The following is a 15,563-nucleotide window of genomic DNA, read 5'->3' as shown; positions in this document are numbered from 1 at the left end:
AGGAATTACAGCAACAACTCAAGCACTAGAGAGGTATTTCTTTTGGCCAAGGATACGGAAAGATATACATCAGTTTGTTACTGAATGCCTTACATGTCAGAAAGTGAAGTATGACAGACGGAAGGCACCTGGCCTACTTATGCCTCTCCTTGTGCCTCAGGCACCGTGGGAAAGTATTGCAATGGACTTCCTTTTTTATTTGCCAAGATCAAAGTTAGGGAATGATGGGATTTGGACTATCATTGATAGATTCAGCAAGCAAGCTCATTTCATTTTGGTTCGCAAAACCATAAAGGCAGATTATATGGCTAAGCCTTTCATGGCACAGTTCTTTAAGCACCATGGTATGCCTAAGTCCATTGTCAGTGATCGAGACCCCAGAATGACCAATCTATTGGATTTTTCGTCTTCCTTCCATCCCCAGACAAATGGTCAAAGTGAGGTAGCAAATTCTACAGCATTGGATATGCTGAAATGCTACGTGGGTGACCAAGGTTAAGACTGAGAAAAGTACCATTGGTAGAGTTCGCTATACAGTTCACAGCTCTACAAGGAAAGCCCCCTTTGAGGTCATCTATGGAAAGGTGGTTCTGCCACCTATCCTGAGGACCAAAGATGAGATATTTGCAGCTGATCAATTTGTGAGAGACCTCCAGACAGCTTTCAGCCAAGTCCTGACAGCAAATGAAAGGTCTCAAGAAAAGCATAAAAAAGCTTCAGATAAGCATAGGAAATAGTTAGATCTCAAGGAAGGGCATTGAGTACTTTTGAAATTCAAGAAAGCTAGGCTCCACAAGTTTAAAGGCAAACAGAAAGCGTATGCAAAGTTATCTCCCAGATATTATGGCCCTTTCACAGTTACATAAAAGATTAATGAGGTTGCATACAGGTTAGCATTGCCAGAGCATTGGAGGATTCACAATGCTTTCCATGTGAGTCTTCTTAAGAAATTCCAGGGCTAGTGCCTACAAAGCCAATGATCCACCAGAAGTGGATGAGCTGGAGGAGGTCCTTCATCCAAAGCACATTGTGTACCATACTGTATGCAAAGGCCCTCAGGGCAAGGAATTTTACAAGGTATCTTGTAAAATTCAAGAATTATTCGGCATTGGATGCCAAGTAGACGGATGAAGACATGCTATCCGATCATCCACAGCTTTTGGAAATTTACAAGGAAGCTTTTCAGTTGAGGTCAACTGAATAGAAGCCGAGGAAATGTCACCAGGCTGTAAATATTCCAAAGTTAAAGAATAAGTTGACCATTTATTAATCATAATTAATGAGTTATTCTTTTATTTAATTATGTTCAAAGATTTGGTCGAGTCTTGACTCCAGTCAAAGATACTTAACCTCGAGTTAAGTAAGCCTAACCTCGGTTGGGAAGATCTTGCTTCGGCCAAGACGGTTAACCACGGTTAACCAAGCAATTAAAGTGCTGACTTCGGTCAAAGAGTGTTGACTCTGGTCAACAAGACTTGGCTCACGCCAAGAAGGTTAACTTCGTTAACCAAGATGTGCCAACTTCGGTTGGAGAGACTTGGCCGTAATTAAGATGCTTTGACTGTCGGTCAACACTCTTAATTATGACCAAGAGGGTTGACCTCAATGGACTAAGAATTGTGTTCTATGTTTTGTTCATGTGTTATTGTTCAGTGGGGACACCCACAAGTGACTAGGATTAGTCTATGGTCTCATTGCATGCAAAAGCGCTAACCATTAATGGGTACCATGGTTGTGCACTTTAGTTGTTAATTGCAAGTATAAAGTGGGACTGAAAACCCAAGCGCTATAGAGCCTGACAAGCATCGAGGAGGACGTTCACGTGACCAAGTGCTTCGAGGACTCCTGAAGTTGCTCTTTAGTGGCATGTAACTAGTTTTTAGTTAGGAAAGTTGACGAGTAGCATGTTGCCAAGAAAGAGAACCTGAGAGCTCGTGTAATATTGCACGTCTTTTATCTTTGTAAGACAGCTTTCACGCTGAACTGTCTGCGTATTCAAATCCTTCAAGTAATAAAAATACCTTCCGGGGGGGGGGGGGGGCGCCAGCCCGACGATTGTCCTGGGCCCTGGTGTGTTTGCAAAGAGAAGGAGAGGGAGAGAGAGAGAGAGAGCAGAGAAGAGAAAGTGTCCGTTGTTAGGTGATGGTTCCAATGAAAAGATGAAGAGAGTTGTCGTACTAACGAAGCAGGCTGATTGCATACTGCCAGGCTCTAGAACAATGGCATGATCCACATCCCTCTTGGGAGGAAATGGGGATGGCATATCAGCAAATACATCAGCAAACTCCGAGAGCAACTGCTGCATATCACAATCCTCAACATGGGGAATGCTACCTCCCTCAAATATTGACACATTCAATGCATAGAGGTTCTACCCTTGTGGACATTTAAATCCATGCTGATTTTACCCAAAGATTTTAACTAATCGCAGCCTAGGACAGCATCTATTGGGCCTATGTCCACTGCCAGATCCCCAGCAAATTCATAATCCTCAGAGAGCTTGATCCTTGCATCTTGGCAACAAAATTTACTGATCAAATGCTGTCCATTTGCCTCCTCTACTTTCAGCCCATGATCAATCTCAGTAGCAATCAGTCCCACCTTCTGTAAAGTCTTAGAATCGATAAGACTATGAGTGCTACCACTGTTGACAAGCATGTGAACAATCCTGCCATTAATTTGCCCTTTCAATCTGATAGTTTCAGCACTTTCGGCACCCATCAAGGCATGAAAAGAAATAGCATAAATTGTTTTCTGCGCATCCCAATAGATCTCCTCCTCGTCCACAGAAACATTTCCATTTGCATCCTCTCATGCATGAAAAGGCATAGCAAACTGATGCTCCACATGAAAGACTATAGGCCAACGGCCTCGCATGCCACAGGTCGGCTGAGTGTCATTTGATTGTATACCATGCATATAATGTTCAATAGCACCACCGGGATCAAAGGGAAAATCAACCCCCTTCGTGGCTCCAGTATCTGGAGCTTCTTCCACGTCATGTGCACCCTCTGAATAACCATGAGTGGCATCCAAGGTCTCAGAAACATCCATTAAATCCTCATCATCCCATATCCCAATAATCATGCTGAGTTTTGTAGTACCACCGTTAGGCATTTTGCAAACTCTCCAATGCTCAGGAGTCCACTTCTCACCACACTTCAAGCATAAGTTTGCCCGCTTTCTACTATCCATAATAGCCCTAAGTGTGTTGTTTAAATTCTGATTTTTCATTACGAGCACTTGGCTTAGCTCCTGGCTTAGCATCAGATGACTTGTATGGCTTAGCATATGGCATCTTGTTGCCTGTAATGGTGAAAAATGGTGCTGCTGCTAATTTTTTATCATGCCAATTAGTCACCTTAGGCAATTCTCAGACCTCATTTGCATTCCCATATGCCCTGGCTGCTGCCATCTTATACTTGCTGGCACATTTCAGCTCAAACACCTCTGCCAATTGGGCTGCACACTCAATTGTTTGAGGGTTATGTGCCTTCACATCCGCAGCCAAGGAAGGACTCAATCCCTAAATGGCACATTTCGGCTCAAACACCTCTGCCAATTGGGCTGCGCACTCAATTGTTTGAGGGTTATGTGCCTTCACATCCACAACCAAGGAAGGACTCAATCTCTGAATGAAACGCAGCAGCTTCCCTTTCTCAGATACGTCCTATACAAACAAGGAAAGTCTCCAAAAGCGTTGCAAGTACTCTTGGACTGTACCAGTCTACGACAATGCAAAGAATTCAGCCAAATACTGATCCAAGATGAGTGGGGATACGAAAGTAGTAACCATCATTTCTTAAAAACCCCTCCATGTGGTTGGCCTTTGAGGTGAATCTCTCATATACCGCCACCAAGTATGTGCATAGTCATACATGTGCATACCCACAAAGATTATGCCGTCCTCATCCTACTTTGGGTAGAAGCGAAAATAATCTTCCAGCTTCGTAAGCCACTCCTCTAGCTCATTAGGTGTGCGAGTGTCCCCTTTGAACTTATGCACTCTGAGTTTTTCATTGACATCCTTGGCTGCATAATTCCTATGTGCGTAACCTCCAAAAGTGTGGGCATCATCACACTTAAGGTTCACATCATCAGAGAAAGACATCTCAAGTTTGATGGCTTCAGGTAGGGCCTTATATGAACGCAAGGAATCTGCCAACATCTCATCAAAAGTGGCATGCTGTCCACCAATAACCCCCTGCTGCATAGTAGTTGTTGCCATTTGATGCACTGGCTGCGCGTCTGGTTGTATGTGCTCACTGGCGAAGCGATAGGTGCATGAACCCCAAGCTGGGTCTCTCTACCAAATACATCTCTCCGGAATGATGGCATTTCAAAGGGTTGAGAAGAGGATTGACCTCTCTCCCAGGGGTGTGGGCTGCCATATAAACCAAAACTAGCTCCAAGCATACTCGCTAGTGCTATGAAAGAAGCACTAACCGGATGCATACCAACGGGTCAACCCAAAAGAGACAGCTCGGCCTGCATAGATGCAAAAAACTGTGAGCCAAAAGATGGCCTGACATCATGCAAGAAGGTGCTCTGCGGCACAGAGAATACATCAATGCTCATAGGCACAACGGTCATCTGCCATAAAACCCCTGCATGGAGCAAAAAAACATCCTGACTATCTGAGTGGTCCCCTTGTTGTTTGCCCTTGTCCTGCATAGCTTGGCCGATCTTCTGCTCGAGCTGTTGTCGCATCTGGGCAAGAGCCGTATCGTGCATAGCCATCGCCATGGTAAGTGTAAGAAAAACGGAAGCAAGAGCAAGAGTAAGCAAAATGGAGAGTGAGCTGAACGTAGGTTACTCCGAAAGTGTACTAAATGAAGTGTAGTACAATGAAAGAGATGAGGGTTTTGTCTAAGTGACAAAACCCTATCTAATCACTAACTGTAGTTAGAGATTAGACTGTGGTTAAGGGGAAAAACCTCTATGAGGGAAAAGTGCCCCTAACTCGCTTATTACATTACATTGGCCACTACCAAGAATATAATAATAATTCTAACACCCCCCTGCAGTGCCAATGTGGTGTACAAGGTAGTGATCAATCACCAAAAAGAGATAAGTTTAGGGCACTGCTAAATGCCTCAAACTTCTCACGTGGAAGTACTTTAGTGAAAATGTCTGCAACATTGTCATGTGTTGACATATAGATCATACTGATCTCCCCTGCATGCAACTTCTCTCTGACATAATGATAATAAACCTCAATGTGCTTCGTGCGAGCATGAAACACAGGATTCTTTGCCACTGCTATAGCACTCTAACTATCAGTGAGAATTGGAGAAGGACCCTCCAATATGAGACGAAGATCAGGGAACAAACGTCGCAGCAAAACACACTCACTTGTCGCTGTGAAAGCTGCCTTGTACTCAGGTTCACATGAGGAAGTAGCCACTGTAGATTGCTTCTTGCTCAGCCAAGAAATGCAAGCTTTGCCCAAAAAGAAACAATTACCACTAGTGGACTGCCTGGTATCATAGTCTCCAGCCCAATCTGAATCACTGTAAGCATGCATCTGCAAGTCACCCCGCTTGGGAAACATCAAGCCAAAAGACTTTGTGCCTTGCAAATAACGGAAGATGCATTTTACAACCTGCCAATGTGTTGTCTTAGGGCTGTGCATATATCTACTCACCTAAGATACTGCAGACTGAATATCGGACCATGTATTGCATAAGTAGATGAGGCATCCAACAACTTGGCTGTAAAGTGTGACATCCACTGATTCACCAGCATCATACATAGTAAGCTTAAGCCCCGGCTCCATGGTGAAAATAGACTTACAATCATGCATGTTGAACCAAGAGCTTCTGCACATACTTGGATTGAGACATAACGATGCCACGCTTGTCTTGTATAAACTGGATCCCCAAATAAAAATTTAAAATGCCCAAATCTGTCATGTCAAATTCATCTTTCAACTCAGTTTTGAAATCTGCAATTATATCCTCGTTTGAACCTGTGAGCAGCATGTCATCTACATAAAGAATGATGACCAAAATATCCCCCCCATCCTTCTTGATGTAGAGGGTGCTTTCTGTGGGACTATTATGTAACCCCTTACTTGCCACGAATGCATCAATCTTGGCATACCATGCACGTGGGGCTTGTTTCAGCACATATAAAGCTTTGTTAAGCTTGCAAACCTGAAGTGCATTGCCAGAAAGTTCAAATCTAGGAGGTTGTTTAACATAAACCTCTTCCTGCAAGTCCCCATTAAGGAAAGCTGTTTTTATGTCCAACTGATAAACATTCCACACAAAATTTGTAGCAATAATTGACCGTATAGTGGTCATCCGGGATGTAGGAGCAAAAGTCTCCTCATAACCTATTCCCTTCGTCTCTGCATAGCCTTTGGCAACTAGCCTTGCCTTGTACCTGTCAATAGACCCATCTGGCTTCCTTTTTACCTTAAAAACCCACTTGGTACCAATGGCATGCTTACTTGGTGGCAAATCCACAACATCCCAAGTCTGATTTTTCTCTATAGACTGCAACTCATTATGCATGGCATGCATACAATGCACATTATCCTTTGCTTCTTCAAAAGAGTCAGGCTCCTCTTCATCAAGAAGAGTCCCTGCATAAGCTGTCTCAACTAAAAGAGCCCCCCCTGCATGCCTTACTGCACTACGAGTCTTGCCAGGCAATGGGGCCTCAAGCCTACTCTCCCTAAGAGTCTGTAGCAACCAATTCATGACTGTTTTGGCTGCATGTATCTCTTGAATCTCTTGCTTGACAACTTCATCCACACCCTGTGGAGGTACAAAGCCGGTGGCTGAATCGAGGCATGTGGATCAGTAGGACGTTGCTATAAATTCTGATTTTAAGTATGAACCTCAGTAGGGGAACCAAATGCTATAGGAAGCATCCCCTCAAAAACATCATCTGAAGAAGCTGGAATCTGAAATTCAGCATGTGTATGTGCTGAATTTTCAAAGAAAATAAGATCTGTACGAACAAAAATCTTGCGTGAAGCACGATAGCCTTTGCTTTGTGAACTATACCCCACAAAAATGCATTTAAGTGCCTTATCTGACCACTTGTGTCGAAACTCCACAGGCACGTGGGTATATGCAACACAACCAAAAACTATGAAATGGTCCACTGAAGGTTTTCTCCCATGCCATGCCTCATAGGGAGTGATTGTCTTCAAAGCCTTTGTGAGAGCCCGATTCAAAACATAGTTGGCACACATAAGGCCTTCAAGCCAAAACCTGTGAGGCAACTTTTACCTGGTAAGCATGCATCTATCCATCTCCATAAGAGTGCGATTCTTCCGCTCAGCTTTGCCATGTTGAGGTGTTAGCCTCACTGTAAGCTGATGCGTGATGCCTTTCTCCTTCAGAAATGCCTTAAACTCATGAGACATATACTCCCCCCCTCGATCTATGCAAAGTGTCTGCATCTTGAATCCTGTCTCATTCTCAACCATAGCCACAAAGTGTTTGAAATGCATAAACACTTTTGATTTTGCCTTAAGACCATAGACCCAAGTGTAGTTGGTGAAGTCATCTATGAATGTAACATGATAAAGATAACCCCCAAAAGCAGGTGTCCTCATGAGACCGCAGACATCACTCTGAATAAGCTGTAATTTCCGTGTAGCTTTCACTGCACCATCCTTTTTGAAAGGGAATCTATGCATCTTACCAAGGATGCAACCCTCACATGCATGAGGAGGAGGTGACTCTAAAGGAGGCAATGCATCAACCATATCATGCTTCTGTAGTATCATTAAGCTGCCATAGCTCATGTGCCCATACCTGGCTTGCTTTGATACCAAATGTGAGAAAAACGGAAGCAAGAGCAAGAGCAAGCAAAATGGAGAGTGAGCTGAACGTAGGTCACTCCCGAAAGTGTACTGAATGAAGTGTAGTACAATGAAAGAGATGAGGGTTTTGTCTAAGTGACAAAATCCTATCTAATCACTAACCGTAGTTAGAGATTAGACTGTGGTTAGGGGGAAAAACCTCTATGAGGGAAAAGTGCCCCTAACCCGCTTATTACATTACATTGGCCACTGCCTAGAATATAATAATAATTCTAACAATAAGCTGTTGGCTGAACTCCTGTCCCATCTGACGGAAAGCACCCTAGAGCATAGAAGCAAGGGTATCCAAAAACAGTGTCTGCACTGCTTGCAGTTCTCGAGATGCAGGAGAGAGACACTGAGTTGAAGGTATCTCTGTACCACCAGTGGATGCACCCACTATGGAAGGCAATTGCTCATGCCAAGCAACCTCATCACTATCAGGCAATGTATCCCAAGGGACACGCTTGGGTGCCATGGTGGTTGTCTGAGAGAGAGAGAGAGAGAGAGAGAGAGAGAGAGAGAGAGAGAAGCTCAAATGCAGGCAAGGAAAACCTTGCTATAATGAGCACCTGATATAGTGTGTAGAACCACTAAATAGGCCAATGGCAAAGCTCAAGAGGACAATCGATTCAAAATGGAGTCGAAATAGCTCCAAACGGGGTTGTGAAAGACCCCTAAAAAGAGGCTGAAATTTTGACTTTTTGCCTCTTTTTTTTTTTTTTTTGGGGGGGGGGGGGGGGGGGGGGTCCCTAAGTCACCTAAGACAGTTAGTTCTCCAACCTAAGGACAACTGAGATTCTTGGGACCATGAAGTGCCAAAACTAACTAAACCCAACCTAACTAACCAAAGCTAGCTAATCTAACCCAACCGGCTAACCTAATCCTAACCTAACTAACCCCTGTTAGTCTAACCTAGGAAAACCTTAGTAGGCTAAGGTTTGTAGGACGGGGGAAACAGCGGCCGCCGCGGCTTGCATGGCGAGGGCAATGCGGGCGTGGCAAGGCGGCAGATCTGAGGGCAGCGACACCAATGGCGGGCATAAGAGGCGATGCAAGAGGGGTGACACTCTTGGTGAAAAGCGTGAGAGGCGATATAGGAGGGGCGATGCTCTTGGCGCGTGAGAAGTGAAGAGCTTATCTTGCAGGTCATGGAGCTTCGCAAGTGGCTGATCTTGCCGGTCGTGGAACTTCGCAAGCGGCTAGAGAAAGCTGGACTTCGATGGTCAGACCAGGACTCAAGTCTTTTCATTTGATTCGAGGCAGCTCATCAACGTTGCACGAGTGGGGAGGCAGGCCGTGCCATCAATGTTGGGCTTCATTCAACCAGTCCTTCCAAATCGATCAAGCAGCCACTAGTTCATGGGCTGACGTCGGCTCTGTTATGTCATGGTTTGCTGAGGCTGGAACGCTAAGGTTGGCTGAATCCCATCACAGCCTGACTTGATGGTATTGACCAAGAGTAATCTTCAAGGCACCTTGGACTTGCACTTGACGAAGCTGCCGGTTCACATTCGACTCTTCAGCTCTTGGTGTTGATGGGGCAACACTTGCAGGTGGTCGTTGGTTTTTCGAGTAGGCGAAATGGTGCAAATGCAAGATGAAGGGTGAGGGGGAATGGAAGCAAAGGTGCCATAGAGGGGAGCTCTGATACCAATGTAGCGAAGGGGAAGATTTGGTGAAGGGCCAAAGATGGCAGAAACGGGGAAGAAGGTAAGGGAGAGAAAGGAGGAGAGAAAGATAGGAAGGAAAGGGGTAGAGGGAGAGGAAGAGAGAGAAAAAGGGGTGAGGGGAAGAGAGATAGAGAGAGATTGGGAGAGAGAGTGTAGGCAGCACGTAGGAGGAAAGACGTGGGAGTAGATAGGATTAGATGTCACATCAAAGGTGTACAAATAGGGGTGGATGGGGACTTATATAGTCCCTCCACATTTCCCACCTAAGAGGCCTCTCAAGGTCCTCTAAATTGCCCCTTTTTCCCCTTCATTACATGGTGGTTAGCAAGGAGTGGCTTGGGTTGGATATAGTCCAAAATGCAGATGAGGCAATGGGCATGGTTTCATATTCTTGCCCATGCCCCCCCGCTTAGGAAGAGGGAGGGTGAAATGCATAGATAAATCAATGGTGGATTGGTTACCTTGAACAGATCCAAAGAGTTCACATTTGCACAATAAACTTGAAGATCAGCTCCACACATTTAGAAAGTCCATTGGGGAGTTTGGTACCTCACGAGCAACCTTTTAGAGAGGCTCACTTACAGACTATGACGCGTTGGGAGATATATGGCATTGAATGAACGAAATGGCAACACTTGCTTTGAGAGTCCTCTCACATGATTATACCTTTGGAACCTGTGGGAGGAATTGGAACATGTACTAGTTGATTCACATGAAGAAGCAACATAGACTTTTGACTGCACGGCTTGGAAGCCTTGTTTAGGTGCGCGTCGACCTAGAACCTCTTTGACATATTGAGAAAGAACATGCTTCCCAGGAACTGAACCATGACAAGCTACACATGGAGGGATAAAATGAAAAATTTACGCTTGTGAATACTATATTACATATATAAGTTTTTTTTTAACAGCAGAAAATACATATGTATATATTGATCAAAAAAAGATATTACGACATTTTTCAAAACAACACCCTCCTTTCATGAGGGGAAAGAGAGCCATCTTTGATGCAACCCTCAGGAGTGTGCTGCAGCTCTTCTTTGTCAATGCTGCTCTTTAGAAATTCTCTTTCATGATAATCAATCTCCTTTGGAGTTGTTCGTGGGCCTCATTAAAATTCAGGATATCCTGATCAAGTCATTTCTGTTCCTGTTAAGCCCGTTAGTGTGTACATTATTGAGCCAAAGATTGTTCTTGGCTAACCAAGCTTGTGCCTTAACTTGAATCCAGAGCTCCTGTTTGACCCTTGCTGCATCCCCTAGAAGAATGGCCTTCCAATTTATTGGCTCCCCTAACTAAATTTGAATTTAATTTCTAGACTTTCCTGGCATTAGGGCATACAAGAAACAAATGAAATATGTCCTCCTTGTGCCATGGGCATCTCTTGCAGATATCATCTCCCTTCACCTCTGCAGTTTGTCCACACAGCTTTATGAAGTATGAGCTAGAGGAGGTTGGCATTTTCCCAGGGATGGTTTTGACCAATACATTGGAAAACCTGCTCTTCAAACAGTATTTATTTGCTGCTCTTTTCCATCTACTATTCAGAACTCTATACAACTCCTCAATGCCAGTTGAATGTGCAGCCCCTACCCAACTGAACTCTTTTGTGTAGACTAAGGAGAAACCCCCTTTCCACTGATGTTGCCAGACCAGAGTTCAATTGTGCTCATATTGATCTTGATTGGAGAGTCTGAAGTCCCTCCTGATTTCAAGCCAAGCTTTCCATCAAACTCTTCCTTCTTCCACAGTTGACCCCATCATTGTAAAACCTTTTTGAAATGCAGTCTGGCATTAACAAACATATATAAGTTACACACGATTTACATAATGTTGATGTATAGCTCCTAGACTTTCTGTGAAGCACTTCCAAGGGTGCATAACATAGAAAGAAGCAGGACAGCTGAGCTCTTTTGGCCTCCTCCCAAAGCCACTGAAGCCCTCTATCTAGAGACCATGCAGCAGTAGGAGAGACCAGCAGGGGGGCAACATCCCAAGGCCTTCATCCAGCATCCCACTGCCACGTGGTGGTGATTGTAAAGTCAGTTTTTGGTCCTGTTTGGGACTATATTTACATGCTTTGGTTGCCTATCTGGCTTGTTTGCATCTTCAGATAAGTGAGTGGTTTGATTCATGCCTGTGTACACATGGCGAGTAGGATCTTGACAATCTTCTGCTGCGTATAAGGATTAGGCTTGCTCCAGCACGCAAGCCTCTTTTGTATCTTATCTCTACCATGCTTCCAGATCTAAGTTGTCGCATGTCTGGCTTGTTTGCATCTTCAGATAAGTGAGTGGTTTGATTCATGCCTGTGTACACATGGCAAGTAAGATCTTGACCATTGTGAAATCTCATGAGTTAACAATCTTCTGCTGCGTATAAGGATTAGGCTTGGTCCAGCATGAGTTAACAATCTTCTGCAGGCAAGCCTCTTTTGTATCTTATCTCTAGCATGCTTCCAGATCTAAGTTTGGCGCATGTCTAGAATTCAACAAAAACACATTCTTCAAGATGCATTGTTCAAAGGGCACATTTGAGCAAAGTGGTTAGTAGTGACAATCACAAACCAGCTGTGAGAGCATACAGCATGATTTTTTGCTATTGAACTACCCAATGCCCATCGTAAGCAAGATGGCATTAGGGGCAGAGTTCAGAGTGTCAAAAGTGCTGGTGTTTAATGAAAGCAGGAACTGGTGTTTAATGAAAGCAGGAAGTTATCACTACAGAGAAATGTGTTCCAGAACAAGCTGTAGATGCCTATGATGAAACAGGCCAAGCCACAAGCAACATATTTATAGCATGCCTGACGAACATCATGTTTGCACCAGTAATACATTTGTCAAAGGCAGCTGCAGTATTGTCAACATTAAGCTCCATTTATGAAAGTCTCAAATACCCAACTTCAAGATGAGAGATGGTGCTACAGAGATGTATCATCTTTAAAAAATGAAAGCTGTATGCAAAAGAGCATTGTATGCTGGTCAATAGCAACTCAAAGGATCCAATCTCAAGGCTTGATGTGCAGCAAAACCTTCTATGAAGAGGGCATACAATCCACCCCACAGGCACGAGTGTTATAGCTTGCAGTTGCATGCATAGAGCGAAGGTTGCATGCAAAGTTAATAAGAGCTGCTCTAAGCAACAGCCTGTGGGAGCTAAAGGGCTCAAAAGAGCACTCAAGCAACACTAAGCAAGGGGCATGAAGAATGCAAACCAAACCAAGGACATGAAACCCAGAAGATAGCAAGCTATATACAGATGTTGCATAGCTCAAGTCAAAGAACCGGTTATATTCCAATAATAGTACAGTGGTATAGGCCATGGAAGAGAAATACAATGGCATTCTAAAAAATGACACGTGGGATAATGTCAATTGCTACAAATGGGTCCACAAGTCAAACCCAACGCTAATACGAAGGTAGATTCATATAAGGCAAGATTGGTAGAAAATGGGTTTGCATAGTAACAATACAATTTGATGAGATTTTACTTGAAAAAAGAACTGAGCATTTGGTATGTACATTAAAGAAAGCTTCATACAATTCAAGCAAATCCCTCAAAGCATGGTACATCAAGATTGACATCTAATTCACGTACAAAGGTTCACAATGATAAACTAGACCACGAATTGCATGTGAAGAAAAGTGAAGAGGCTCTCACGACCATAGCACTCCGTGCATTTGGGTATTAAGGTTGAACAAAACAAAGATGGCATCAGGCCATTTAGGTGAATACTAGTCTTGAGTCTTCATAAGCTTTAGCCTGCACCCCTAAAGTTCATAGAGTGAACTAGTTATCCACACCTTTGTAAATTTCAACATCTTTTAAAATTATGTGAAAAACATTTACCCAACGAAAGAAGAGTTCAATTGATTAATTTGAATAGTCAAAAGCCAGGTTTTCACTCTTGAAGCTCAGCATTTTCATAAAGATCGTGTCCAGCTCAATCCATAATGAATTTACAAATTTGCAGCTTTGCTGGGGAGTAAGGAATTGGCATGTGGCGGCATGTACCACGAGTGTAACAGGTTAGTTAATGCTTGATTAGACTAGTTAGGAGATTGGCGAGAATCACGTTCCCAAAGTACTTCGATTTCCGACATAATCCAACTAAAATAGCGTATGAATAATCTACAACAGGTCATTGATGCTAGGGTTAAAGCTAGCCCTTGCATGAAACTGGTGAGTCAATGCAAACATTAAGGGTGTGCTAGTTATAGATTCTAAAGTAGACATATCTTTATGGAAACGGTGCTGATGATCTCAGCACCCAGGCTGCGACTTTACACGAAAAGGACTCGCTAATACTAAAGTGGAGGGAACCACATAGCATGAATGTTCCATTTATTGAATTTCAAACCACTGAACTTTACAGAAGCCACAAAAATTTTGGAAACTGACTCGCAAACGTCTTGGTACCTGGCAAACGTAATACTGAGACGGCGAGAATCAAAGGGGCGACGCCCATCAACGCGCTGATCTTCCTGCAGCGCAGCGAGGATGAAATCTTTGAGAGATGAAGCCATCGCCATTACATCCACCGGCTGTGTGAGGATGATAGTGTGAACTAAATGGCTTGCATAGTCTCACCCCATCGACCTAAAGTCTCATTCTTCAAAGTGGGAAAACTATCTTTGCAAAGTAGTGAGCACTGAGATGTATAGGGGAATCGGCCATGGGGGAGGACTTTCCTCCCAGGAAAGTCGGACCATGGTTCATTCCCCCACGTGAAAGGCTTTCATTCCTAGGAAAATCCGACCATGGTTCATTCCCTCACTTTAAAGGCTTTCGCGAGGGTAACCCATCCTAAAATTGTTCTCTAAATGAACTAAGAACCTAATTGTGGGCTGGTTGGTCATTGGGGGCTAGTTAGTCATTGGGAGAATTCCTAATACGCCAAGATCTAATGGCTCCTATTTATTAGATCTAACCCAACCGAGGACTTTTACATGGTGGGAAAACGGTTTTCATGAAAAAACTTACTTTCCCATGCTAAATGTCCTAATGATTTTTAAAACCTTCGATTTTGTGTCACTTTCAAATGCTTCACGAATTCTTTTTCCCATAACACCACTACCCTCAAGGGATTTGTGGGAAAAGAATGGGAACCACATGCCACCTTGGCATTGAATTTCCCATTTCCCACAAAATTACCACAATGTCATAAGGCCTTTAGGGTACTAATTCCACAACCCTATAAGTGGTAAGCTAGGGCTATAATGGTCCTACCACCTTGTTTTATTGCAAACTAGGATGTGGACGTTTCAAAAATACACAACATGGAAATATAAGCACTAGTTGACATAAACTTTGCAAGTGCTTGAACTCTTTTCGCTTTATTTGTTAGCAAGTGCCACAACTTGCAAGTGCCACTAAAGTTCAACACTGAGGGTAGAATAATTCTACTCCAAGGAAGCATTCTCTCTCTCTCTCTCTCTCTCTCTCTCTCTCTCTCTCTCTCTCTCTCTCTCTCTCTCTCTCACACACACACACACATGCACGCGCACGTGCACACACATACACACATGCATGCACACAAACACACACACCTACGCTTTCTTATAGATTTGGCTTACAATGAAAAAAATAAACTTACCTACTGAATGACCTTAAGCTCTAGGTTTAACTTCAACTAGTATATATTTATTTTGAAAAGAAACTTACGTTTAGAATGACCCCAAGTTCCAAATTAACTTACCCCATATTTTCCAAGTCTAATATTTATTCCCCAGATTTCCCAAGTTTAATTATTTTTCCCCACATCACACCAAGACCAAGGTCCCTATTCTGAAATCAAATTGCCACCGTGATCACCAAAATTTGGTGGAACTATGGTCCACTTTATTGGTTTCTTTGGAGTATGCAAGAGACAAAGAGACTTGAAGTATAGAGAGCGAGTTCCCTTGGTGACAATATGTTGAATGAATGGGCATTGTTAAAATTTCACAATCAAAATACGTGCAACTAGCTTAGAGGAATTGTATGCAACCAATGTCACACCATTTACTCAATGCAATGAGTTACTACTCTATCACACACACGAACACACACACACAATACACAATG

General features: G+C 43.4%; 1 protein-coding gene across 1 annotated transcript in view; it reads right to left on the bottom strand.

The window, feature by feature from the left end:
• The window catches only part of LOC147898751 (exosome complex component RRP45A-like), a 35,841-nt gene extending 21,729 nt beyond the window's left edge, over positions 1 to 14,112 (bottom strand). Inside the window, exon 1 of the mRNA XM_087379802.1 lies at positions 13,917 to 14,112. Within this exon, the coding sequence (XP_087235928.1) occupies positions 13,917 to 14,029 (113 nt within the window). The 5' untranslated portion in view covers positions 14,030 to 14,112. The remainder of the gene's footprint in view (positions 1 to 13,916) is intronic.
• Between the last annotated feature and the right edge of the window lie 1,451 nt (positions 14,113 to 15,563).

The sequence above is a fragment of the Dipteris shenzhenensis genome, chromosome 9, assembly GCF_047967505.1.
Source record: "Dipteris shenzhenensis isolate YYH24624 ecotype China chromosome 9, Dip_SZ_1.0, whole genome shotgun sequence".
Lineage (NCBI taxonomy): Eukaryota > Viridiplantae > Streptophyta > Polypodiopsida > Gleicheniales > Dipteridaceae > Dipteris > Dipteris shenzhenensis.
This window is presented reverse-complemented; position numbering and strand designations above follow the sequence as displayed.